Source organism: Mus musculus, chromosome 5, assembly GCF_000001635.26.
Source record: "Mus musculus strain C57BL/6J chromosome 5, GRCm38.p6 C57BL/6J".
In the NCBI taxonomy this organism is placed as follows: domain Eukaryota; kingdom Metazoa; phylum Chordata; class Mammalia; order Rodentia; family Muridae; genus Mus; species Mus musculus.
The window spans coordinates 76,527,195-76,552,979 of NC_000071.6; the positions used below are offsets into that span (position 1 = coordinate 76,527,195).

At 42.5% G+C, this 25,785-nt stretch overlaps 1 protein-coding gene across 7 annotated transcripts in view; it reads left to right on the forward strand.

Moving 5' to 3' along the window:
• Window positions 1–2,112: 2,112 nt before the first annotated feature.
• Exoc1 (exocyst complex component 1) overlaps window positions 2,113–25,785 on the forward strand; it is a 40,992-nt gene continuing 17,319 nt past the window's right edge. For 2 of the 7 annotated variants that reach the window (NM_001289770.1, NM_001289771.1), the window contains exons 1-9: window positions 2,117–2,268; window positions 5,561–5,694; window positions 8,360–8,490; window positions 10,504–10,663; window positions 14,857–15,044; window positions 16,261–16,488; window positions 16,684–16,816; window positions 18,060–18,169; window positions 22,258–22,407. In NM_001289770.1, the coding sequence (NP_001276699.1) occupies window positions 5,571–5,694; window positions 8,360–8,490; window positions 10,504–10,663; window positions 14,857–15,044; window positions 16,261–16,488; window positions 16,684–16,816; window positions 18,060–18,169; window positions 22,258–22,407 (1,224 nt within the window). In that variant the 5' untranslated portion in view covers window positions 2,117–2,268; window positions 5,561–5,570. Of the gene's footprint in view, window positions 2,269–5,560; window positions 5,695–8,359; window positions 8,491–10,503; window positions 13,915–14,856; window positions 15,045–16,260; window positions 16,489–16,683; window positions 16,817–18,059; window positions 18,170–18,883; window positions 18,938–22,257; window positions 22,408–25,785 lie in introns of those variants that run through there. The other 5 variants (NM_001359370.1, NM_001359372.1, NM_027270.2 and 2 more) reach the window with 5 other exon arrangements.

Sequence of the window (25,785 nt, forward strand, 5' to 3'; positions counted from 1 at the left end):
GCATCACCAATCATCATTACTCCAATCTACAAATCCTTTCTCAGCACCCTCAGGCTGAAGGCAGAACTACAGAATCCACGGACACTCCTGGATCACTCAGTGTCCCATTGCTGGGAAGAGACACCGTGACCACAGCAACTCTCATAAAGGAAGACATTTAGCTGGAACTTGCTTACAGGTTGAGAGGTTTAGCCCATCGCCATCATGTCTGGGCATCATTTTGAAGTGATGTGTGTAGAGATTTAAAACCCAACTGAGGGCATGAGCAGATGAGTATAGATATAATATAATTTAATATAAATATTATATAATCATTATTATTATTGCTGTTCAGTTATCCAAACAGAAATATCAGAGGCAGAGAAGTGGATACAAAAATCTGGAGTTCAGGAGTTCAGAAGAGTCTAGCCTTCTGGAATACCACTCACTTCTCAACTGTGAGGAGAGCTGTAACATAGGTACAGGGGGTTGGGGGGAAGAACAAAATGGAAGACCAAATGACAACAAAAACACCCAAATGGAATTGTCAGCTAAGATGTCCAAGGCAAACATTCTGGAGCTCAGGAGGAAACACCAGGGAAGTCTATCCAAATATATAGAACTAGATCCTGTGAGAGTCATCTCAAGTAACCCCGACTAGAAGCTGATCATTGTAGCAACAAACATGTCCCTATTCATTATTTCTCCTAGGTCTCCCAAAATTTTATCTTAAGATAAACGGTGCAAATACTGTGCACAGCTCATCTGTCATATTCTTAAGAAATTCATGCCGAGCGGTGGTGGTGCACACCTTTAATCCCAGCACTTGGGAGGAAGAGGCAGGTGGATTTCTGAGTTCGAGGCCAGCTTGGTCTACAAAGTGAGCTCCAGGACAGCCAGGGCTACACAGAGAAACCCTGTCTCGAAAAACAAAACAACAACAACAACAAAAAATTCATCCTATGTGCCTAGTCCTGCAGTGACTTGATGTCACAGGGTGGGTTGGTATCCAAGAAGGTCTCCACCCCACCCCTTCTCAGAAGAGAAGGGAAGCAGAGAATGAGGGAGAGGCTGGGAAGGAGGGTGAGAATTGGAAGGAGGGGTAGGCTAAGATCCACATGCAAAGTAAATAAATAAATGGAAAAAAAACAGCAAAGAAAAAAAGAAGAAAGAAAACCATCCTGGTAGAGTATGTTATCCTAACTTCGCAATCACCTTTTCTAGTCCTACCTCATTGCGAACTCCTTCAGTATAAAAAAATTGAATGGCTTTTTTTAATTTTTATTTTTTAACCTGGAAATCAAAATTTGCAGCACTCAATCCCTGCCAGGGATGCGGCCTAAATGAATCACTTGTCTTATAGCTCGAACTCTCGGCATCATTTATGTTTCTCACACTGAAACAAGCAAGCATCACCTTTAAAACAAAGATTCTATTTCAGTATCTGATGTGAGGTGGCATGGGTGAAGTTTCTAAAAAAACACCCAAGAAGAAGGTCTGTGCAGTCAGGGTAGAGTATGAAGTGGGTAAATGACCAAAGCTGTTTATGGGAATTAAGTGTCCAGAACTTAAGGGTACTAGTGACATCTATCCCAGAGAATCTGACTTAACTCACTAAAGTTCTTCCAAGAATCTAGTTAGCAGGGTTTTACATATGCACAGGAGAGAACATTTAATGCGCTCTCAAATGAGTTGCTACAAATATTAGAATGGGTACGTCTACAAAAAGGAAACATCACCATTATCAACTCCTCAAATCAGCCTATGCTAACAGTTCTCAACATTCCTAATGCTGCAACCTTTTAATACCTTTCCTCATGTTGCAGTGGGTCCCAACTATTAAATTATTTAATTTCTACTTTAAAACTGTAATTTTGCTACTGTTATCAATTGTAATGCAAATATCTGATATATTGGATATCTGCTATATGACCACTATGAAGGAAGGGGTCGTTTGACCCGCAGGTTGAGAATCACTGGCCTATGTGCTTGCAAGCCCCGCCCCTGTCTTTTCCACGCCCACAGTCCGCCTCTGCCCCATCCATCAAAGCGCTGTTCCGCCTCCTCCAAGTCCATTGGCCAATCTGTTTTTCCTCTACTGTCTCCATTTCCGGCTCCACAGGGTCAACTTCCGGTGCAGAGAGACACGTGACCGGATACGGGAAGTGGCGGGTTCTGGCCGCTGCTTTTCCCTGTTCAATGAAAAGTGCTTCAAAGCTGCTATTGCTGCCGGCGCCCTTCCTGAGTCCGTCTTGGAGCACCAACCTCGGCCGGCCGGCTGGCCTCGCGGTAAGCTTCCGGCCGGGGACCTGCGGTCTTGGAGGTGGTAGCCTAAGTGGAGGCAGTGTTGCATCCGCGCCGGGTCGGCCACTCCCCAGTGACCCGGCCCACCCACCCTGCTCCACTTCGGGGCTGCAGAACCCGGGCTGCGTCCTTCCTTAGCCGGTGCTGTCCGGGGCTCTGGGAAAAGGCGGAGCCGGGAGGCAGCCAAGTCTCTGTCCACAGTTCCGCCCATCCGGGACAGATTTCATTTTTGTCCTACTAGCGTGGCCTGGAAGAGAAAGACGTGACCTGGGCTTCTGCTGGTCCGAATCAATATAACATGTCCTTATAAATCTTCTAAGTGCATTGCCCAGCCTCTGAACAGTTTTTTTTTCTGGATGACATGTCTCCGAGTTGAGATGTCACTGCAGTACATGGGCCCAACCCACTAAGGCACTAGCATGGACACACAGTGTAACGATGGCCCTATTAAGCTGAAGGAAGTATGTATGTACACAATGAACCGAGGTTAGCTGCCTCTGTAACGGGCAGCCTTGAGGTTTTAGAAGGCGAAGATCTAAAGAGAACCCAGAATATGGGCGTGGTTTTTAGACCTGGGAAATAGTTGTGAAGGCCACTATTAATAATACTGGCATAATGTAAAGTTCAGTATAAACACTGGAGAATTCATCTCTAGATCCAAAGAAGACTGACTATCACAATGCTACGTCAACCCGTTCATGTCTTAAAGATTCTCCATTATACCCCAGAGTGCTGCCTGGCACTTAGTGAATAGCAATATTTATATTAGCAATATAATATAGCAATATAGTAGCAATGCTTATGTCTAATTCCTTCATGAGTTATGACCAGCCCTCTGCTGTTTTTACCGTTTACCATGTACTATGGTGAATATTGGCCATTGCTAATGGTTCTTTTGGCCAGCTTTTACTATTGCAATCAAGCAGGTTACGCCAAGAGCTTGTTAGTGAGTACCCAACACACAAACCTGTGATAGAGCACCCCTCCTCCTCCTACTACTCAAGAGATGGCTGTGGAGATCTAGGAGATGACACTCATGTCCCCATTAGATAGCAAGCATTTGCCTCGTAAATACAGTAAGGGCTCTATACATTTACATGAAAAGAGCCGTGTGGATTGAGACTTTCATTGAGTCAACTAAATACAAATGGAGAAATGTAGGTTTGAATAAGGAAAAGATAGTGGTATGCCCTGCATGGGAAAGTGCTTAAGCAAAGAAAGAACAGAGTGTTCTGAGTGCAAGGCATGTCTTGAGAAAGCTGGGTTGCTGTTGACCAGGTGTGTGGTAGAATGAGAACTGCTTTAAAGTTATTTACTAGTTTTTCAGGGAACTTGTAGAAGCCTAAAGAAAAAAGAAAGAGATAACGGGTGCTATTACTTAAAGGCAGTAAGTCTTGGTGGCTGTGTTGGCAGCAAGTTGTGGGGGAGAGGGATAGGATATGTAGATGAAGAAGTTACAGGATATGCTCACAGATTTCACGTTGGCATGGAGGAAGCAATCAATTACAGTAGAGTTTGAATCTGGGTATTCTCTTACAGATGCGAAAGTTGGAAAGAGGTAACTCTGAGGGAGCGATCCCTGGTCTGTTATTGAGTGGGACAGTATTCCCTAAAATGTTTACTGAGTGTGCACTGTGTGCCTCTCGGCAAATGCTAGGAATATAAAGATGGATAAGATAAGGTTCTTGCCAACAGAGAACTACTTTTCGGAGTAGTAGAGGCTAGACGGCGCTAGCTATAAAACACAGGTTGGAAGAGCTGTAGTCAGCAGAGGTAAGATGGGGACAGAAGAGGAGTTTTTCTAGGAGAGAAGGCTTCAAAGAAGAGGCAGTGTGTTATCAGAATCCTTGAGGGCAAGTTGGAATTTGCAGTGACAAGAATTTGAGAAAAAGGGAAACAGTGAACAAAGCCCAGAGACAGTTTCCATAGCGTAAGATGGAGTAGAGCTTTAATGTCACATCCGGGCCCTAGGACATATTAAGGGGCATTGTACTGGCTGGGTTTGGGTGTCATCTTGACACAGGCTGGAGTTATCACAGAGAAAGGAGCTTCAGTTGGGGAAATGCCTCCGTGAGATCCAGCTGTAAGGCATTTTCTCAATTAGTGATCAAGGATGGGAGGGCCCATTGTGGGTGGTGCCATCCCTGGGCTGGTAGTCTTGGGTTCTATAAGAAGGTAAGCTAAGCAAGCCAGTAAGTAACATCCCTCCATGGCCTCTGCATCAGCTCCTGCTTCCGGACTTGCTTGAGTTCCAGTCCTGACTTCCTTTCGTGATCAACAGCAATTTGGAAGTATAAGCTGAATAAACCCTTTCCTCCCCAACTTGCTTCTTTGTCTGATGTTTGTGCAGGAAGAGAACCCCTGAGTAATACAGGCGTGCTGGCTAGTTTTAGGTCATTGTGGCACAAGCTAGAGTCATCTGAAAGGGAACCTCAGTTGAGAAGATGCCTCCAAAAAGATCTAGCTGAAGGGCATTTTTAAAGTTAGTGTATGATGGGGGCTGGCTCATAATGGTAGTTGCATGCTTGACTTGTAGAAGAAAGTGCCGGACTGTTTTCTAAAGCCTCCGAACCATTTGTGATCCTCCCAGCTGTGTGGGAGTTTCCTTCATCAGTGCTGCTGTGTGTCCATTGGGATTTTAGCTCTCCCAACAGTTGAAAGCAGTAGCTATCTCACTGTGGATTTCAGTCGCATTTCCCAGGTGGATAATGGTATGGAATATTTGGGGTTTCTGGTATGCATCTTTGCAAAAACCCAAGGGCAACTGCACATGGTGTTCTTCAGTGTACCATTCATACCCCTTTTCTTGGACATGGTGTCTCACCAGATTGGCATTCCACCAATGGGTGAAGCTGTCTGGTCAGTGAACTCCAGGGATCTGCCTGTCTCTGCTTCCCCACTGCTTGCTATGTGAGCTCTAGAAATTAAACAAGATTGGACTTGTGTCCTCCACGTACTAGGAAACACTTTACCAACAGAGCTGTTTCCTCAGCTCTGTAATGAATAATTTTTAGTATATTTATTGGTTATTTGTACTTGTGTGTGTGTGCTTGCATATTTGTATATATGGGTAGTATCTTGTGTGTGTGTGTGTGTGTGTGTGTGTATATATATATATACTGGTTTCTCTGATTTTATTTCCAAACTTGAAGCCCCATGCTTTTATGTTGTAGATGATTAATATATTTATGTATTAAGAATGTATCGTTCAAGTCATAAATGGAACACTTTATGAGGGAGGGCAGTGGTTTTGAGAATTATTCTAAATGTTTTTCAGCTGAGAAAAGATGACAGCAATCAAGCATGCGCTGCAGAGAGATATCTTCACACCAAATGATGAACGCCTGCTGAGCATCGTGAATGTCTGCAAAGCTGGCAAGAAGAAGAAGAACTGTTTTCTGTGTGCCACAGGTAGGTGGTTATTAAGCAAAAATATGTACTTGATACCTTCCTTAGGTCATACTCTCATTGTTTCTATAACTGGGAGAGTTATTGGGCTGATAAGTTAATTTTAATTGTTAATATTGATTGCTGGATGCTGTAAGAGAATTTTTATAGTGTATGTCTAAGGTGGCTGACAAGGGAAAAGGAGGACTCCGGGTGCGCAGTGTAGGGTGACAACAGCTCTTCTTTACCCCATTCCTTTCTGCTCTCCAGTGGTCAGTGTCTGGGATCCTGCATCTTACCACATTCCCCATGTGTAATTTCCATTTACTTGTCTTTAAACGTTTAATAAATTGAATTAAAATTCCTTGTGACCCTTCCCATTCAGCAGTAGATTCATGAGAATTTCGTTTTATTCTGGAGTTTTTATTGTTTTGTTTTTGAGACATGATTTCACTCTGTATTTCCAGCTGGCCTGGAGTTTATATTGCTCCACCCGCCTACGCAGTCTGCTAGCACAGCTGGCCATGAGTTGAATCTGTTCTTACACAAGGCTCTAACACCATCATAGTCACTGCCATGGCAAGCTCCGCTGTGAGTGTCCCATGGTCCCCATACCCACCCCACCAGGGTGAGCAGTAGGTTTGTGCCTGAGCTTTGCTGTTTAAACAACTCGTCTGTGAATGTGTTTGTGCTTGTCTTGTGCTTACACACCAAAATTATTTTAAGGCAGATTCTTGGATGTGGATTCTGCTCTAATATGCAGTTATTTTTAAAAGGGATGCTTTTCATTCCCACAGCAGTGTGGTTGGTTACCTTGTGTTCTCTACACCCTAATCAACAGTTGCTTCTGACAGACTAGTTGTCAGGATGGCAGCGTGACATAGTATCTGCCTGTGGTTTTGAAATGCACTTTCCTGATTAATGATGGGGTTGAGTGTCCTCTGTGAAGTGACTGGCCGTTTACTTGAGTAATGTATGGTTTCCTATTGGATTGATGGTCATTACCCAGATTTGTATAGTTGTTCTTAATTATGATTATCTGGGTAGGTATTATAAGATAGATCTATTAGCTGCATAGATATTTCTATTATGTGGTTGTATACTTTCTGTTTTGTGGCTTATCTTTACACTTTTTGTGGTTACTCTTAATGAAATTTAATTATCATTAAATAAAATTACTTTGATGCTTTATGGTTTTTACTGCATTATTTTGTAAAGGTTTTGATTCACTTGTGTCTTAGAGAGTGTTGTGTATTTGTATCTGTCTGTCTGTCTGTGTGTGAATGAATGAGCACATGTTTGTATTTCACGATTTTTTTTCTTAAATCTCATTTTGTTTTACTTTGTTCTTTACTCTTTCATCTTAATTTTAGAATCAACTTCTTAAGTTCCAGATTCTGTTGTGTTTTGATTGGGATTGTTTTTAAGCTATCTTTTAAGTTGTAGGGAACTTGCATTTTTATTAATGATGATTATGCCCATAAACATGTTTATTTTCTGCTTTTATAAGCCTTGCTGTTTTCTTTAAAAGTTTCTTCCTTTGGTCTGTGTGTTGTTACCAGTTATAATGTAACTTGATGAAACAAAATGGTACGTTTTATAAATGCCCTGTTTGCCAGTATACTGGTTTAAAATTTTGCATTCATGTTCCTCATTTATGTGTAGTTTTCTTCTCGATACCTTCGGCTGGTTAGCCATAGTTATTAAATAAGCCAGTACATGCCCCTGGTGTCCTCACTAGAATAGTTGTGTGTTTGGAGTTATTCTCTTCTTGCAAACTTGGCAGGAGAAGCAGGTAGCAGTGCTGGACTAGTGTGGGAGGTGGGGTGACGGCACAGTTTTGCCCAGCAAGTGTAGTTTAGTGCGTATCTTCCCCAAATATTCTTTAGTCCAGTGGTTCTCAACCTTCCTAGTGCTGCTACCCTTTAACACAGTTCCTCATGCTGTGGTGACCCCAAACATAACATTTTTGTTGCTGCTTCATAGCTGTAATTTTGTTTTCTGTAATATCTGTTTTCAGATGGTCTTAGGTGGCCCCTGTGAAAAGGCCTTTCAGCCCCCAGGTTGTGGACCTCTGCTTTAGTCCATTTGGGTATATTAAAATTTCTAAGAGAGTATTTGGGGGTTTGTTGTTTGTTTGTTCATTGTTGTTTGGAAAGCCATTTGCTTTTCAAATGTATCAGCATTTATTTCAAATCTAAACTCCATTCTTACGCCAGAGTTGTATTTTGGAACCTAGAGCCTGTAATTTCTCCAATAGCATCCCTTGCTGCCTCCGCTGGAGCCCTCGAAGAGCTGAGCATCCACCCTTTGTGGTAACTTCATTCCTATCCACCGCATATTACGCCGTGCTGTCTGTGTTGAATACTTCCTGTTGCTCTTCGTGAAGGCATTAGGCTCTTTCAGGACTCTCAGACTTATGCATATCAGTCACTAGATCTCTGTTCTTACACTCTGTAAGAGAGGCCTGAAGCTTTACCTCTCGGGCATCTCTCAGCCTCCAGCTCTCTAGTCTGGTTTAGATGCTTCCTTTAGGACTCTGTAACGGCCTCGGCTGACTTTTCACAAAGCATTGCCTTACTTCAGTGTTGCCGTCCAGGTTCCCAAGAGCCACATTTAGAGTGTGTGCAGGAAGAATGAGTCGGGGACTGATAGGCTAACAGTCGTGTCTGTGTGCTTTGTTCAACAGTGACCACTGAACGCCCCGTGCAGGTGAAGGTGGTCAAAGTCAAGAAATCCGACAAGGGAGATTTCTACAAAAGGCAGATTGCTTGGGCCCTGCGAGACCTTGCTGTGGTCGACGCCAAAGATGCCATCAAAGTAAGTTTTCCACAGTCCTTTGCTTGTGTTCAGGAAGAGTCTTTCTTGTTCCATAGAGCAGTGTGTGTCCTGAGATGGTCTAAGCTTGTTCTGTGGCTGCAGGTCTGCCCCCTGCTAGTCTAAAATGCGTTCATCTCTGCTTCTTCAGGCCTGCTATTAGACCACTTAATAATAATAAAACTACATACATGTGCTTGGTTCAATTTTTTACTTTGTTAAAGCTACAGTTATATTTGTGTTCAAACTACATAAACTAGAGCAAAATAAACTTAATACTATATATTTCTTTATTTAAATATACTTAATATAAAATTCTATCAATTAGTATGGATTTCAAAGTAATATGTTGTGTGAGTTAACTCTAAAATAGTCATTGTTTTGGTAAGCCTTGATTCAAAAGCATGTGTCGTACATAAGGGAGGGGGTCTTTCTGTTTTAATCCTCTCAAGTGAAATGAGGACTCCGCAGCTGATGGAGCCAATCTGGGCATTGGACATTTGTGGTTCAAATAAAGGAAGTGATGTGGGCTTACACACTTTATTTTGAGGTGATTAAATAAAATTTTAAAGCTATAAATTTTATACCTTTCTTTGAGTGTGCTCAAACTTCAAGGACATGGCATGACTCAGTATTCACATTAAAGGGCTCAAGGCAGTTGAGCTCAGCAGGGTCCTGTGAATGTCACCAGAGCTCTCTCCCTCTCTCAGTTAATGGGGCCCTCCCTCTACCTTCCCTCCTGGCTAGCTCTGACCCAGTCATTGCACAGTGGAGCACAGCAGCACACCTACTGTGTGTTGGTGGGGCACAGAGCAAGGCTCACACCACTGTCACTCTGAGACCTCTGCTGGATCTCCTAAAGTCCTGCCTGCTTGCCAGAGGTACAAAGCAGAGAAAAGTGGTAGAGGCGTTTGAGGAAGAAACATTGCTGTGCAGTGGCTGTCCTGGTTAGTGTTTGTCAGCCTCACACAGACTTGTCACGGGGAAGGAAGCAACTTCACCTGAGGAAGTGCCTCCATCCGACTGGCCTCCAGGCATATCTGTGGGGCATTTTCTCCATTGTTGATTGAGGTGGGAGGGCCCAGCCTCTGTGGGTGGTGCCATCCCTGGGCAGGTGGTCCTTGGAGGTATACTAAAGTGAGAGCATATACTAAGTGAGAGCATGGGAGCCCACCAGTCAGCAGCTTCCCTTCGTGCTTCCTGCCTCTGCTCTTGCTTGAGTTCCTGCCCTGACTTCCCTCTGTGATGGACAGTTACCTGCAAGTGTAAGATGAAGTAAGTCTTCCTTCCCTGGGTTGGTTTGGTCAGGGTTTCAGCAACAGAGAAGCTGACTGGACACCGACTCGCAGACTTGGAGAAGGTGTAATGTGACTCAGATTGTCTCCGTTCCCTAAACAACTTTAAGGTGCACTGACACTGCTGCCTTTTGAGATGGCTGTAATTATTCTACATTTTCAAAACAGTAACCTGAGTGCAGCTCTTGTTTCTCACCTCAGTCTTAGAAAATACACAAGGGTTTAGATTAAATTTTTTTCCTTATGTTTTAATCAGGCATATTCTTTAATTGGGAGTTAGTATCCAAGCACACATTGTCAAAGAAATTATGTAACAAAAATTTCTACCTAAAGAAGATAGCCACATTAAAGCTAGATAGCATTACCATGTCACTACAGGGAGCCGGAACGTTAAGCCATGAAGTGTGTGTAAGCCTTTTCTCACTCCTAGACTTTGAGGGCACAGAGGGGAAGTGACCACTGTAGGATGGTGCTGCTTGTCCAGTCTTTGCTATAAATTATATTCTCCGAGGACTTTACGTCTTTGTTTGATGTGTGTGTGTAGTAACTGAGCTTGGCCCTTGACCCTGTGAGGAAAGTATATCCCTAGCCACTTACATGATATCTAATGGTCTTTTTTTGCCTTCCAAGGACAGCTTCCATTCTCAATTTTTAAGTAGATTTTATAGTAACAGTGAAAAAATGAAAGGATCAAAACATATTTCTACACTCTTTATTCTAGGAAAACCCGGAATTTGATTTGCATTTTGAGAAGGTCTATAAGTGGGTGGCCAGCAGCACGGCTGAGAAGAACGCCTTCATCTCCTGCATTTGGAAGCTGAACCAGCGCTACCTGCGCAAGAAAATCGACTTTGTTAATGTTAGCTCGCAGCTTTTGGAAGGTAAAGTGAAGGAGAAGGCATACGCAGGATCACGTATCCTTAAATGACTATATCGTTTGGCACTATTCAAAGTAACTAGGATACTGAGTTTGCCTCTCCATATGTCATAAAACATGTCAAAATCATTTTCCTTACTGAAAACATTATATGCGTACATTGTAGGATATTGTTATATTAAAATTTTAAAGTAGAATCTCTCATCCCGGGCTTGGTGGCACAGGCAGCAGCAGTCCCTCCCTGCTTGGGAGGCTGAGGCAGAAGGATCACCAGTTCAAGACCTGCCTCAGCGCCAGAGTGAGTGCAAAGCCACTCAAAGTCAGACTCACCCAAAAGAGTGGACGCTGTCTAAAAATCAGAAGTGGTCGGCTGGAGATAGCTCATTGGTGTGCAAGGACACGGTTCAGTCTCAGTACCTAAAAAATACTGCTGCTAACCCTTCAACATATATATTTTTTAAGGCTTTTTTCTATGAATACCTAAATAGAGAAGTTTACACTTTTGTTAACATTCTTTTTTCATAGAATGAATTCAGCACAAACTTGTTTTTAATGTTACTAAATACTTACTCTAAAATTTATTTTAAACAGCTGTGGGGTAAATGACCGTACAGCAGTACTTTTATGTCCAGCAGAAGACTAACACAGTTCTGATGTTACGCTACCTGAGTTTAAATTCTGCCTTTGCCGGCTATGTCCTGGCTTTATGTAGTTAATGGAAGCCTCAGGTTCCCTTATTTGTAGTATCTAACTCACAGTTATTATTTATAATGCATTTCTTTGCTTAAGAAGAAGGGTCTCAGGTTTATAGTAAATGCTCAATAAATCTCATCTCCTCTGGGCAGCAGAATCCTTGGACAGGAGGCTGATGAGGGCGCCTGTGATTTGTCTGCCTTTGCAGATTTGACTGTGTGGCAAGACAGCCTCTACTCTGAAGTATGAAAATGTTCAGTGAGGTCTCACTCTCTGCAGTTCCTTTCCTCGGGTGTAAGCTTCCCGTGGAATGGCTCTGAATGGCCTGGGATGCCGTGTGCATATCACGCTTTATTGTACAGAAGAAACCAGCTTGGCTGTTGTTTTGAGACAGGGTCCCCTGTGAGGCCCAGGCTAGCTTGGAATTCACTGTGTACTCTGGGCTGACTGAATTCGTGGCAGGCCTCCTGCCTAACATTCCTAGTGAGCCATCACGTCTGCCTTAAAACTTTATCCATGTGTTCACTGGAAGGAGGGCGGGTGCATCCCATGGCCCTTGTGTGGAGGTCAGAGGGAAATGCTGTGAAGTTGGTTCTCCTTCCATCTTTATATGGCTTCCAGGGATTGAATTCAGGTCACCAGGCAAGCGCCTATACCCACTGAGTTAGTCTCTGGCCCCGTATTCAATAATGTAAGATATAGTTTGAAGCAAACCATTTATCTAGCTACTTGCCTCTTTATTGGTCCTCTTTTTATTTGGTTGTGGACATTTCTCCTTTCAAATAGATTATTCTTCTCAGCAGTTCTACTTGGTGCTTAGAACTGACAGAAAGCTGGCAGATATATCTGTCAGGCCTGAGAAGCCCCCAGACCCTGCCCCACCCAGACACTGGCCTGAGTTATGAGCATCACGGGGCTGCCCTGTCCCCAGTGCCTAGACTGTGGGTGTGCTGAGGACGTGACCCCTTAGTAGTGTGTGGTCATTGACAGATTCATTTGCTTTGAATGACTTTGACCAATTGAAGCAAGAATATTCTGATTAGCTAATCATTCATTGAAAAACTTGCTATTCTGTTTCCAAATATTATGTTTCCAGATGTTATGTATACATAGTTATATTTTAAGCTGATGTATTTCATTAGGACAACTATATTGAAAAATGTATACTCTATCACTAAAAAACATTACCAAAAGAATACAAAGACTATTGCTGATTTTAAGGATAAAATTGAACTTTTTTTTTAAAGGTACTTAACTTTTCAGGACACACAGCCAAATGTTGATATTTATAAAGATGAGCTCCAGCTGAGATTGGTTTTAAGGATGCTAAAGTCCTTCGGGATGTCATTTCAGAAACCATTTTCTGTTGACCAGTAACTGTTGTTTTGGCTTAGTGTTCTGGGAAAGCTTTATAAATGTCTAAAACTAGTCCTAATGGGCCCTAAATCACAGCCATTAATGCCAGTTTTTAAGAAGTAAATGTCTCTAGGCTTTGGGTAATGTTGAGGGAAAACCCGCATTACAACCTCTTTTGAAGCGCTAAATAATGAGCCAAGTAGGTCAGCAATGCTATTGTAAATGTTCTAGCAGCAGCAGCAGCAGCATTGGTAGTTTTTATAAATGACAATGGGATGCTGGAGTTTTAGAGATGGAGAGGGAAGTTCTTTTTGTTTAAGCCTTTTCTTTTTTATCCTTTGACTTGCAGCCAGATATTTAAACAACCTTCCACTTGAATCCTTGAATGCCTGCTTGTACGCAGTCTCCTGTGTTCGTTTCTTGCCTCAGTCTTAGTCTTTGAAACAGTGTTTTGTGACTAATCCTTTGTGAGGGAGTGTCCTGGCAAAGCTTTGGACCTTGAGTGAAAATAACTACACTGAATGCATGAGTCAGAGCTGACTTGAAAATAATCCCAGGAAAGGGCTCGCTTCCCAGCGTCCTTCCTCAAGGTCTCGTCTGCTTCTGAAAAAGAAAAGAAAATAGGGACGTGCACTTCGACGAGACAATAAGAAAACAAGCATGCAAGTTTAGCTTCTTAGGGATCGTCCCACTGTGTCTGGATGTTGCCTTGAGACTCCAAGTTTAGCGTGAAGTTCAAAACGAGATATGGGTAGTAGTTAAAAGTTTTAAATCTGTGTACTTTCCTACCCAGCTAATGTTCTTTGCTTCCTTTCCTCTGCCTTCTTCATACCTTTTCCTCCAGAACTGCCTAAAGTTACAGAAGGTGCGTAACACCTTTTCTTCCTATTCTAGTCCACCTGTATGTATCACTTGCTCTGTTATCCATGGGGTGTGTATTTCATGGAGTTGTGTACAGGGATACATGTATTCAAAATCCATATAGTAATCAAACCAATAGTAATATTCATTATTAGCTTCCAAAAGACTATTTCAGGAAAAGAAAATACTACTAACATAGTTTTTTGATGACAAAACACTTGTTTCTTTTCAGTGTTTAGTGTAACACTGTGGTGGGTTATTTAGGCAGTACCTGCCCTCTAGTGGTTAATATGGAGTCACATCTGATAGTTGAGCATCTCCACAAGCAACAAAATGGTCTCATTGAAAAGACAAAGAAGATAGAGCAATGCTTCTCTAGAAATATTTCTAGAGAGTAATCTGTAAATTGCTTATGTCAGAAATTTTAATCTCCTTAACCCCCTTGGGAACTAGCAAAATCTGCCTAATTTATTATCTTCTTCAGAGTAAACATTGCTCACTTAGAATTATCAGGGTTTTGTTCTGAGACAAACAAATGTATTTTAATCCTGCTAAATGAAAATACTCATTTTCAAGTAAAATACCAAATACTAAGAGTATCCAGACTGTGACTTAGTTCCTGTAGTTTATCTTTAGCTGTTTTATCTATGCATGTGAAAACAACAAAGTATAGAAAATGCACTTATACTTTCAGTATTTATACTTTCTTGTTGATAATACACTTCTCACTTCAAAGTTATTTGAAAGGGGCGTGCGCGTGTATGTGTGTGTGTGTGTGTGCGCGCGCACGCATGTGCACGTGAGCGTTGTGTGAAAGAAAGATAGACAGATTTGTTAAAAAAAACAAAAAACAATGAAAATAGCAAAAATAACAAGGGGAAATGCTACGAGGAGAGAATTGTTTCCCATGTTCACAGTTCAGCAGTGTTTTGTTAGAGCAGCAGCCACCAGGGAGAAATTGGGTTCATTTCTTCATGTTTTCTATTTTAGTAGAATTATGTTTTGAGAGATTGTGACTAAAGCCCATTTTAACACTTGTAAGTCAGCAAGCATACTAGACTGCATGCTTTCTGTTGCTCTTAGGACCTAACTTCAGCATCATTGTGGTTCTGTGTGGAAATGAGGTTTGAGACTTGTTTTCATACATTCTGAATCATTCTTTTCTATCCTTCATCTACTAAGTGTGCCCTGTGCTTGTAATCGGCCCTAACTAGCTATCATTTTAACGTCCATGCCAGGGTTCTTCACATTTTTGACAACTTTCTTTCCTTACCTTTTTATCTTAAGAATCTGTTCCAAGCGGAGAGAATCAGAGTGTAGCGGGAGGGGATGAAGAAGCGGTAGATGAGTACCAAGAGTTAAATGCAAGAGAAGAGCAGGACATCGAGATAATGATGGAAGGCTGCGAGTGCGCCATTTCTAACGCTGAAGCCTTTGCGGAGAAGTTGTCCCGGGAGCTGCAGGTGCTCGATGGGGTAAGAGCTGCTCCTGCTGCAGTGAGTGCTGCAGTGGATCGAACACGGGGGCTGGTGACGCTGGTGACGCTCAGGCTTTCTGCCTCGGCACCTGAGCTTTTGGAAGTGGGATTACTGTGTCTTTGTCAGCTTGTTAGTAGCTGTTTAAAAGATGAACTTGGCGCTGAGGAGATGGCTCAGTGGCTAAAGCACTTGCCATGCAAGCTGAGGACCAGGGTTCAGACCCCCAGGCCCCAAGTAAACACTTGGGGCATAGTGGCTCTTCTGTAGTCCCAGTGCGTAACTCAGAGACAGTGGGTCCTCTGACTCGACCAGGCAGATCAGGGAGCTCTGGGTTCAGGTGAGAGAGCCTACCTCAATAATAAGGAACAGAGCAATTAAGGAAGACACCCTACATTTGCTGTCCACGCCTACTCACACAGATGTCAGTGAATATTCACACCTACACACGCGCGTGCGCGCACACACACACACACACACACACACAGACACACACTCACTCACTAAAAACCATTTCCAGTGAAGACATTTGGCTAAGGCTAAGGCTTTAGATATTGGAGTGTTCTTATTATGCAATGGTGGAATAAAAAAGTAGATGACCAGATACCACTAGGGTTTAATCCCCTAGGCTCTGAATAGGTCGTTGCCAAAGAGTAAGCATTTACTAACACAAGAGAAAGGTAGCTGACATAAATGTGGGGAGCAGGGTAGTGTGGGGAGGGGAGAGGAGCTAGAGTCAGTTACCGAAGGGGAGCAGGGTAGTGTGTGGAGGGAGAGGAGCTAGAGTCAGTTACCAAAGGGGAGCAGGACAAGTGTGTGGAGAGGGGAGGAGCTAGAGTCAGTTACAAAGGGGAGCAGGACAAGTGTGGGGAGGGGAGAGGAGCTAGAGTCAGTTACCAAAGGGGAGCAGGGTAGTGTGGGGAGGGGAGAGGAGCTAGAGTCAGTTACCAGAGGGGAGCAGGACAAGTGTGGAGAGGGAGGGGAAGGAGCTAGCGCTTCCAGAGGTGTTAGAACAGAGCCTATGATATCGCTGCACAGTTTCTGAAGTGTGGTCTCAAACCTCAGTATAGAGGCAAGCAAGCCTTTCAAAATCCTGTGGAGAAAGTGAACCAGACACTGGCTGACTTGACGCAGAGAGCTCTGGCAGCGTCTCACCTCTGCACTTCCTGTACACGTCTAAACAGCAGGAACCTTTACATTTCCTTTCACTTTGTAGGCCAACATTCAGTCAATCATGGCCTCTGAGAAACAAGTGAACACCCTGATGCAGTTGCTGGATGAGGCGCTAACGGAGGTGGACCAGATTGAACTGAAACTGAGCAGTTACGAGGAGATGCTCCAAAGTGTGAAAGAGCAGATGGATCAGATCTCTGAGAGCAACCACCTGATCCATCTCAGCAACACGAATAATGTGAAGCTCCTGTCCGAGATAGAGTTCCTCGTGGTGAGCATTTCCATAGGCTACCAGCAGGGCAAAAGCAGGAAGCCTAGTGATGTTATGTAAAACTCACTTACAAACCAGCTTCCTTGTGAGATCAGGATGTAAAGTGGTACAGAGACTGAGTGATAGGTGAGTAGTGCCCTGCCTGTATTTTCCCCACAATTGCACGTGCAAGTGGTGTGTTTGGATGTGTTCCAGAACCACATGGACTTGGCCAAAGGTCATATAAAGGCCCTTCAGGAAGGAGATCTTGTTTCTTCCCGAGGCATCGAGGCCTGCACCAACGCTGCTGACGCCCTGCTGCAGTGCATGAACGTTGCTCTTCGCCCAGGTGTGTAGCCGTGATACAATCTGACCAAGAACCGAGACTAACACTGGGACTTGGTAGAAATATTTTGACAAGAAGTAACTTGGGCTAAGTGACTATTAGCTATACAAATGAGTTTCACAGATTCCCCTACAAATTCCTATTAACACTAAACGTTTTCATTTCAGTCCCTTCTGATGGACCATCTTTACCTTCACAAATGTATTTTTATGCTCTATCTAGTTTTTATTTGTTTAGTTGGGGGTTAGCTTCTCACAGCATAGCCTAGGCTGGCATCACACATACAGTCCCCCCTGCTTCTCTAGTGCCGAGTGTACAGGCACGCACTACCATGCAGCACTCTAACCATGATCTTGTGTAAACATATAGCTTTCTTATTGTATGTGTGTGCACATATGTGTGCATGTGGACACTGTGTACAACAGCATCCGTGCTGAGGTCAGAGGACATGTTTCTTATTGTATGTGTGTGCACATATGTGTGCATGTGGACACTGTGTGCAACAGCGTCCGTGCTGAGGTCAGAGGACATGTTTGTAGATTCCGTTCTTCTGCACCTTTAGGGTTCTTGGGGTTGAGCTCAGATTCCCAGGTGTGTGTGCGAGCACCTTCACCCCGGAGCCATCTCGCTGCCCTGCTACAATCGCGCGTTGCTGCTGCTTTAGACGTAGCAGACAAGCACAGGTAGACGTTAGGACAGGCCGGAGCAGATAGGGGTTCCTAGGCAGCGGAACCTAGAAATACCAGGAAATCCTCACACTCGGTAGGTCTAGGCTGAGGTCCTAAAATTCCTATTTCTAGTGGTTGCCAGGTGATACTGAAGACGAACCAGGGTGTTGTATTACTTTTTCTCCTTTTAAAGTTTTACAAAGCACATGAATAAGCCATTATAGCTTTCGATTCTTCAAAAGTTGTCTGGGTATCATTAACACAGTACAGATTTGAGCTACAGCTCAGTGGGAGACTGTATGTCTACCATGCACAAGGCTCTGGGTGTGCCAGGACCTGGGGTTGGTGAGCATAGTAATCACGGAGGGGAGGCCAGCAAGGTGGTCCTCAAGAGGGGCTTGCTGGACAGCTTGGCCATCTGAGCTGGAGTTCTGGGACCCACGTAAAGGTGAAGGCTGAGGAAGGCCTCCACAGACTTGTCCTCTGACCGCCACACGCACGTTGTGGAGAGGTGTTTCTCGTTCTTCTTTACCCTTCCCGAGCGAGCGAGAGAGTGAGGGACTGTGGTTGTGCCGTAGGCCATGACATGCTCCTGGCCGTCAAGCAGCAGCAGCAGCGCTTCAGTGACCTGAGGGAACATTTCGCCCGGAGACTGGCCAGCCATCTCAACAATGTTTTTGTTCAACAGGTAATTTTAATCTACTATTAAAACTGACATGTTTCTGCAGGTCATTTATATGTTGCCCTAAACTTAAATTCCCCCAAATATTTACTGTGTTCATTTGGGGCTATAGTGTATTCCTTCCCACGTTTCTATGGTTTGAAGATTTTGAAATCTGTGCATAGTTCCTCACAGACGTACCTTGGACTGCAGGTAACCCTTTACACAGACGTCAAGTCCCTTCTAGCTGAAACGGATGCTAGGAATCACAGCTAGATTCATTAGTTACATAAGCAACTGGCAGGCGTGTGTTAACTTTTGAGCCTTTGTGTTTTTCAGTGTTCCAAGGTGAGAATCAGGCCTGACTCGTTATCTTCAAAGTTTCACAGGCTCTGTATAGTTAATACAGTGTGTTCATGCAAAGAAACCGCGAGTTCAGCTGTGACTTTTAGTTGATTGGGTCTCCATGTTATAAACTTGCCTCTCTTTCTTTGGAAAGAGATGTTATAATTAATGATAAGGTAGGGATATTTTAGTAATGCCAAGGGACCTTACAATTTGAACAAAAGATATTTTAATAGTTAATATAATTAGATTCTTGTGGGGGTTTTTTGCATTTTATTTTATTACACATATTGAACAGGAAAAATCTTAATAATCGATAAATTCTCTCTGAAAACATTGGATTTTCTTTAAAGTGTTCTGAAACAGTTGTCTTTCTTATATTTTATTTCCAACTAGTTTACTCAGGCCCTCCTACAGCTCTATAACAGGTCCTACTTTCTTTCGGTTCCTGTGAGTACATCAAATTGGCTCAAGCCTCTGTGATTTTTTTTTCATCTGTCTATAAAGTTTGCTAAAGTTAGCAGCAGAATATTTATGCTTACAGCTTAACTTACTGATTTAAGCTACCCATTAACTATATTTGTAATAGTTTTTAAATATCCCATTTGTCCCAAAAGGCATTTAACCTCATTCTGCTTGCCTTTCTCCTTGTTTCTCACCTCCTTGATTTTTTTAGTAATTACTTGTCAGTGGTTGAGGTGCATTGTGAACACTGCTTTGGGATAAATGCTACTGATCCTGTCGGTGAGAAGCCCAAAGGCTAGGGCAGGGAGACAGACATCCTTGGGAGTACAGCTCTCACTGGTTTTATTAAAGCATGGGAGGGGGAGATCAGGGCAGACGTCTCAACAGTTCACTGGACTTGAAAAGTAGCAAGAGGTCAACTGAAAAGTCACATAGGAAACTCCCATCCTTCTTAGCTTACTATTTTTAATGCTATTGGCAGCGATGCTGTCCACATGTGTAGTGACATCAAAAATGTCAGTCGACAGTGGTCTTTTTGCATCCTTAACTATTGGTTATAACGTGCGGTTATTCATTCTGTTTGCTTCTTTGCCTTTTAAACTAATGGCTTTGTTTAAAACGAATGCTTCTCGTTTCTGAAACGCTAATATGTACAGTTAACATGGACGTGATGCATGTTAAGAATGAGAGTGTTGCATCAGCTGTGATGTGTTGTCAAAGGTGGGCAAAGATGTCTCAAGTGCAAGAAAGAGATCGATGGTCTCTGTTGAACTTAGTCACCAAGTCCCTAGCAAAAGGGCTAAAGAGCATGGCGATTTCCATTCCAGACGAGGGGAAATAGCTGGGAGGATCTGACCAGAACATACAACCCTTTTGTAATGTGATGTTACACATGGTGGTGCCCCTCTCTCAACCTTAGTTGCCTCATTTCATAACAGAGAATCAAAGTACCTATTCCACTTAGAATAATATTTGCCTATAGTCGGTTGCCCCATGGTAACTTTTATTAAAAGTTCTAGTGCCTGACTGGATGTAGTGTCACATGCCTTCAGTCTCAGTACTAGGGAAGCCGAGGCAGGCAGATCAGGCTAGCCAAGGCTAAATAGTGAGACCCTGGATTGAAAACAAGCAAAAATCACACACTGGTAAAATCTTAGAGCTAACCATGTTTTTATGTATTTTAATTTGAATAACCTGTGAATTATGTTGGTTATTTTAGATGAGAAGTACATTACAAGGGTATTGTATGGATTCGACTTTGTATAAAAGGTACCTAGGCCATGGGCACTCAGTAATTCTGTAATTGTTGTTGGTGATCTATTATTACATATAATAGAAACCTTTAAAATGTTCAATGTAAGCATATGAAGAACAAAATTCTTCATACTTAGTGGCTAGCATGTGGTTATTTTTGTAATATTGAACCTTAAACAATTTTACAATTTCCTATCCTTTTCTGGGAAATTTATCTAAAATTATATTTTTAATAACATTCAGTCTATCTTGACAGTAATATTTAAAGGTAATGATAATATGTGAAACACCAGTTTCTCAGGTGTTTGACATGGAAATGCTGAGAAAATTTAGCACAGTAACATATGCAAAGAGCTTTGTAAACGGAAAGGCTCTCCACACAGTTGCTAATAAGTCTTCCACGTCCCTGGAGACCTTTGTTTTTTAATGATTTAAAAGCTCTCTCAACCTGAACTAATGTAGCTTAGCATACAGTAACCGAGGAAGTACTTATACAAAACGGGACGTTGTGTCTTGAGTCACTGAGAAAAGTTATGGAGAGGAATATTTTGGGTGATAGAGCATTTGTGACATTGCTCATTAGAAAAGTGTTTGGAACATTTGGGAAGCAGGAGACTCTCTTCTCTCTGTCAGCAGCACTAGGTAAGAGACGCCAGGCTCCTTCCTGGACCTGCAAGTGTAGAATTTATGAACACCTGCGTCTTAATGTGCAATTCTTAGAACCCTTCTGTAATGTGATGTTACACCAGCCATGACAAGTGTAGAGGTGAAGACAGAACAATGATACATAATAAAGCATGAAAATTACAAGTGCTAAATCTCTGAAATTAAAATAATTTTAATTCCTTAAACGCAGGATGCTTATCAAACTATTGTATTTCAACTAGAATTATATACATTTAGGTGACTTTACCAAGAAATTAATTAGCCAGCTCCTCTCTCTGATTCAGTGGCCTTTGCAAATTTAATAGTTTCCATAAAATACAGAAACAGCCTCTAACTAGGCAACTCAAATGAACTAATGAATGTAAATGGGGCTTGTGTTGGCCTTTGCTTGCTTGGTGGGAAGTTGTTTCAAGGAGAATCTGCACTTGCAGCTCCTCATCTCTGGTGCTCTCGCTGACGGGAAGCTCCACGGCACATGCTGACTAAAGAGGGCGAAAGAGCTGGGGAGTTCAACAGAGCCCGAGGTGTTACATTATAGAGAGGGGTGCACACACTCATGGCTGTATGCACATCAACTCGAGGGCTAGTTGACAGTTGCAGTTTTTGATTCTGGCTCAGTGCTTTTGTTTGAAGGATTTTAAAGAAAGACAGAAGTTAGACTTGGTTGAACAAGATTTCAGTTATGGCTTTCCTTCTATATGACCTGAGCAAGTCATGGATTCTTCTAGAAAATAGGGTTAATAGGCACTAATCTAGCAGTCTATGTTTTTCTAAAGCAAAATTCAAGATATATGATCTAAGATTATTTATTTATTATTAATTTATTTACATAAAATTGTCAAGGCTTGAAATAGTCATATGTAGTAGTTTGACTAGCATATCACTATAATGGAAAAAAACGGAATTACATGTTATTAGGGATTATCATAGAAAGCCCAAGATATAGCCATCTGTAGTCCTTGCAAACTTTAAATTTCACATCTTGCACATTTTTTTATCAGTTGAAAAGTCTAGCTTCTAATGGGACTCTAATTAGACAGTTTATTTTGGAAAGATTCCCCTTTGGTGTGTTTCCTAACACAGTCTGTATGAAGATGTTTATTTGCTTAGTAAGTTGTAAAGTGATATAGAGAGATAAGATTTATACAACTTTCTCAATTCTTCTGAAAGATGAAGTTAGCTTTACCACAGTGCCACCATGCGTGCCTGTGAATGTTAATGGTGCTAGCATCCCTTGGGTACCCAGGATGAACAAGTAAGGGCTCAGTTTTGATTTTTCTGTATTCACTTGGTATTACAAAGTGCATCTGGTCACTGTCTAGCCTTCTCTGTCATAACAGTGGTCTCTGAACGTCCTGTCATACGCATTTACTTGTTTACCCTAGGGTCATGATCAGAGTTCAACTCTTGCTCAGCACTCTGTTGAACTGACTCTACCCAATCACCATCCATTTCATAGAGACTTGCTCCGCTATGCCAAGCTGATGGAGTGGCTAAAGAGTACAGACTATGGAAAATACGAGGGACTAACAAAGGTATGGAACTGATGGTGGTTACTCACCGGTTCTACAGTAGAGTCTAAGTTATATGTTTATTAAGTTTGGAATACTAAAGAGTGTTTTTGACAAAGCAAAAGATAATTAAATTTCTGAGTGCTCATATAGTTACTTGAATAAAAAGAACCAAATTTTGAACTTCACTGTAAAATAGGATTAAGCCATATTGTAACTTGAAATATTTGTCTATTTAGTCCAGTTGTCAAGAGCAATGCTTTTTTCTGTTTTCTTTTGTGTGGGTCTGGGTATGCATCTGTGTGTCCACTTGTGCAGGCATCAGAGAAGGACATTGGGTATTTTCCTCTGTTGCTGTCTGTCTCATTCTATTTAGGTGGAGTCTCTCACTGAACTTGGAACTCATTTTCAAGTAGGCTGGCTGGCCAGCAGATCCCAAAGATCTTCCTGTCTCTGCTTGCCCCTACCACTGGGTTACATGGTCACAAACACCTTTTTTTTATTTATTTAAAGATTTCTTTTTAGTTCTGTGTATGTGTCTGAATAAGTGTATGTGAGTGCCAGTGTCTACAGAGGTCAGAACTGTTGGATCCTCATGGAGTTGTAGTTGCAAGTAGTTGTGAGCCTCCTGACATGTGTGCTGGGAACCAACCCCAGCTTTTCTGGAAGAGCAGAACGTGCTCTGGGCTGTTGAGCCATCTCTCCAACCCCACACCCAGTTTTCTGCATCTGACCCAGGTCACTATGCTTATGTAGCGGAGCACGTTTACCCACTGACCCATCTCCTTCACCTCTTCTGGGTGATTCTTTATGTGCATTTAGACACTTGGGTGTATAAACACGCATGAGGGGATTCTTACCCTCCTCAGAATGTATAACCTGTTTGGTTTTTTGTTTGTTTGGTCTAAAGAACACGTGGTGGTGGGAATATAAAATGGAAGAGTGGCTCCGAAGTCAGAAGAACTAGGATGGTAATGAACTCGTGACCACAGTCTATGTACGTTGTTCAGTTGTAGGTCTCTGTGTTAGCTCTGCGCTGCTGTAAGAGGAAGCTTTCCTGATAAGGGCTGAGCGAGGCAGGATGTGTCAGGAGTCATGTCATTGCTCTGCTCCTCTGGCAGCACAGTGGTGCTCTGCTTTCCCCTAAACCCATGGCGTTTAGTCTCAGCTTCCTGGCTACCCGAGCAGTGCCAAGCATGGGTTCCTTCTCATGAGTGGGCCTGGAATCCAAGGAGAAAATTGTTGTTTACTCTCACAACATTTGTGGCACTATAAACTGGCATGTCAGGCAGGCAAGTCAGCGATGTAGATTGCAGGGACTGTAGCTGGGTTGGTGTTTACCTTTGTCCCCTGTAGTGTGCAGAGTATCTTCTGGTACCATGACTCCTAGTCAGTTGGTGAAGGTTCTAGTTAGGTATTGGCTTATCCACGTTCAGTGAGGTGTGTAAGTGTTGTCTACAGCATCGGGGCCTTAGCATCACACACTGAGGTTTTCAGAAAGCGAAGATAAATCTGGTCAAATGTGTTTTCAACCGTAATTTAAAATGCCTTTCAAGAGCTGCTGAGACGGGTCGTGGAGGAAAGGCAGCTGCTTCCAGGCCCAACAGCTTGAGTTGAGCCCCTAGGACCCACAGGGTAGAAGGAGAAAACCAACGCTGACAAGTTGTCTGCTGACTTCTTCCAACTTGCACACTCACAACCTCTTCTCTACCCCACACAGTGTGAGTGCTCACACAAAATTAAAAATGTTCTTCAAATCACAATTTTATCCCCAGAATTGTCTGTGTGCATCTGATCCAGCATGACGGTGTAGGTAAGATTACCTTTGCTCCTCAGAGTGAGACTACTGAGTGTTAGTGCAGTTCTTCTGTTGTGCTATTCTGTTTGATTTCATTCAACAGAATTCTGATTTGGAGGTATGTTACGTAAAAATATTTACAGTACTCAAATTCTTTCCTTTTTGAAGTCTTAGGACATTAATATTTTAAATAATTAAATACGTCTTCTCAAGAGTTTCATGCCAGCAAGTGCTCTGCCCCCTAGTGACTATCCAAATAAGTAATCATAAGCCTTTTGCCTGTTGTGTTCTCAGTGTAAGGCCATCTTGCCTTTATATACTCTGCAGTATTCCTGAGTGTAATTCAAAGTGAAGACGTAAGATGAGCACCAGCCTCGCGCTGACGTACTCTCTGCTCCAAGAGTTTCTTGTTTTGTTTTGTTTTGTTGTTTTCTTGATTGTTGTTTGTTTTGGATACAAGAGGGTAATTTTGAATGGCACTACTAATGAACTTTTTAAATGGAATTGCTGTAGTTACCAGGGATGTTACGTGATCCTTTGTTTTGAGCTTTGGTGTACTTATGTTCTTTCTCTTTTCTCTTTTCTCTTCTCTCTTCTCTTCTCTTCTCTTCTCTTCTCTTCTCTTCTCTTCTCTTCTCTCTTTTCTCTCTTTTCTCTCTTTTCTCTTTCTCTTCTCTCTTCTCTCTTCTCTCTCTCTTTTCTCTCTTCTCTCTTTTCTTTCTCTTTCTCTCTCTCTCTCTCTCTCTCTCTCACACACACACACACACACACACACACACTCCTTATATGGCCAATTTAGTTGCTAAAATATTGTAAAAGTCAGGAATTTTGTTTTAAAAGGAAGCGATAAAATGAGCAAACAACAACAAGAACCCTAATAAACACAAGCAAAGCCATGTTTCTCTAAGCACTTGGCTGGGTGTGCGCAGCTCACACTCATTGGAATGAATAGGGTATTCCAGGGTCTTGAGGGATGAGAATCTATTCGCACTAAGGCAGAATCTCGACAGAGTCTTATTTTGTGTACATAATCTGAGCCCTCAGAAGACAGGGGTTTGGTTCTGTCCTCCATCTGCTCAGCCCATGTCTTGCAGGACTCTGCATCTGTCTGTGTTTCTGGGGTGTGACTATAGTGGGAGGGACTTCACTCATGGTTAGAAAAGTCCGAGCTTCCCCCTGCAGTAGCAGTCTCAGTCCGACAGTCTTGGAGATTTCTCAAGCATGTCTCCATCTTTGTTCCAGTGCCCAGTTCAGCAACACATACACAAAATTGGGACAGCACAGACTAGGAAGAACCCTATGCATGCATAAGGTTCCATATTTTGATGATGGAAAATGCCCCCATACTCATAGATAGGCAGAGTTAACACTGTGAAAGTAGCTGTATTACCAGTCTTCGCTCCACATTGAGAAATGTGCCTGGCTGTATAAAAATATAAAGCATAAGAGATCTCTGGAAGACATCTAACAGCCAGCATGAAGCAAACTTGAAAAGGCTGCCTGGGTCAGCAATATTTAAACACAAGACAGATTCCAAGTCAGATGTTAAAAGGAATTAGTTTTGTGGTATATTTTCATTTTATGTGCTCTTGAATTTATACAAG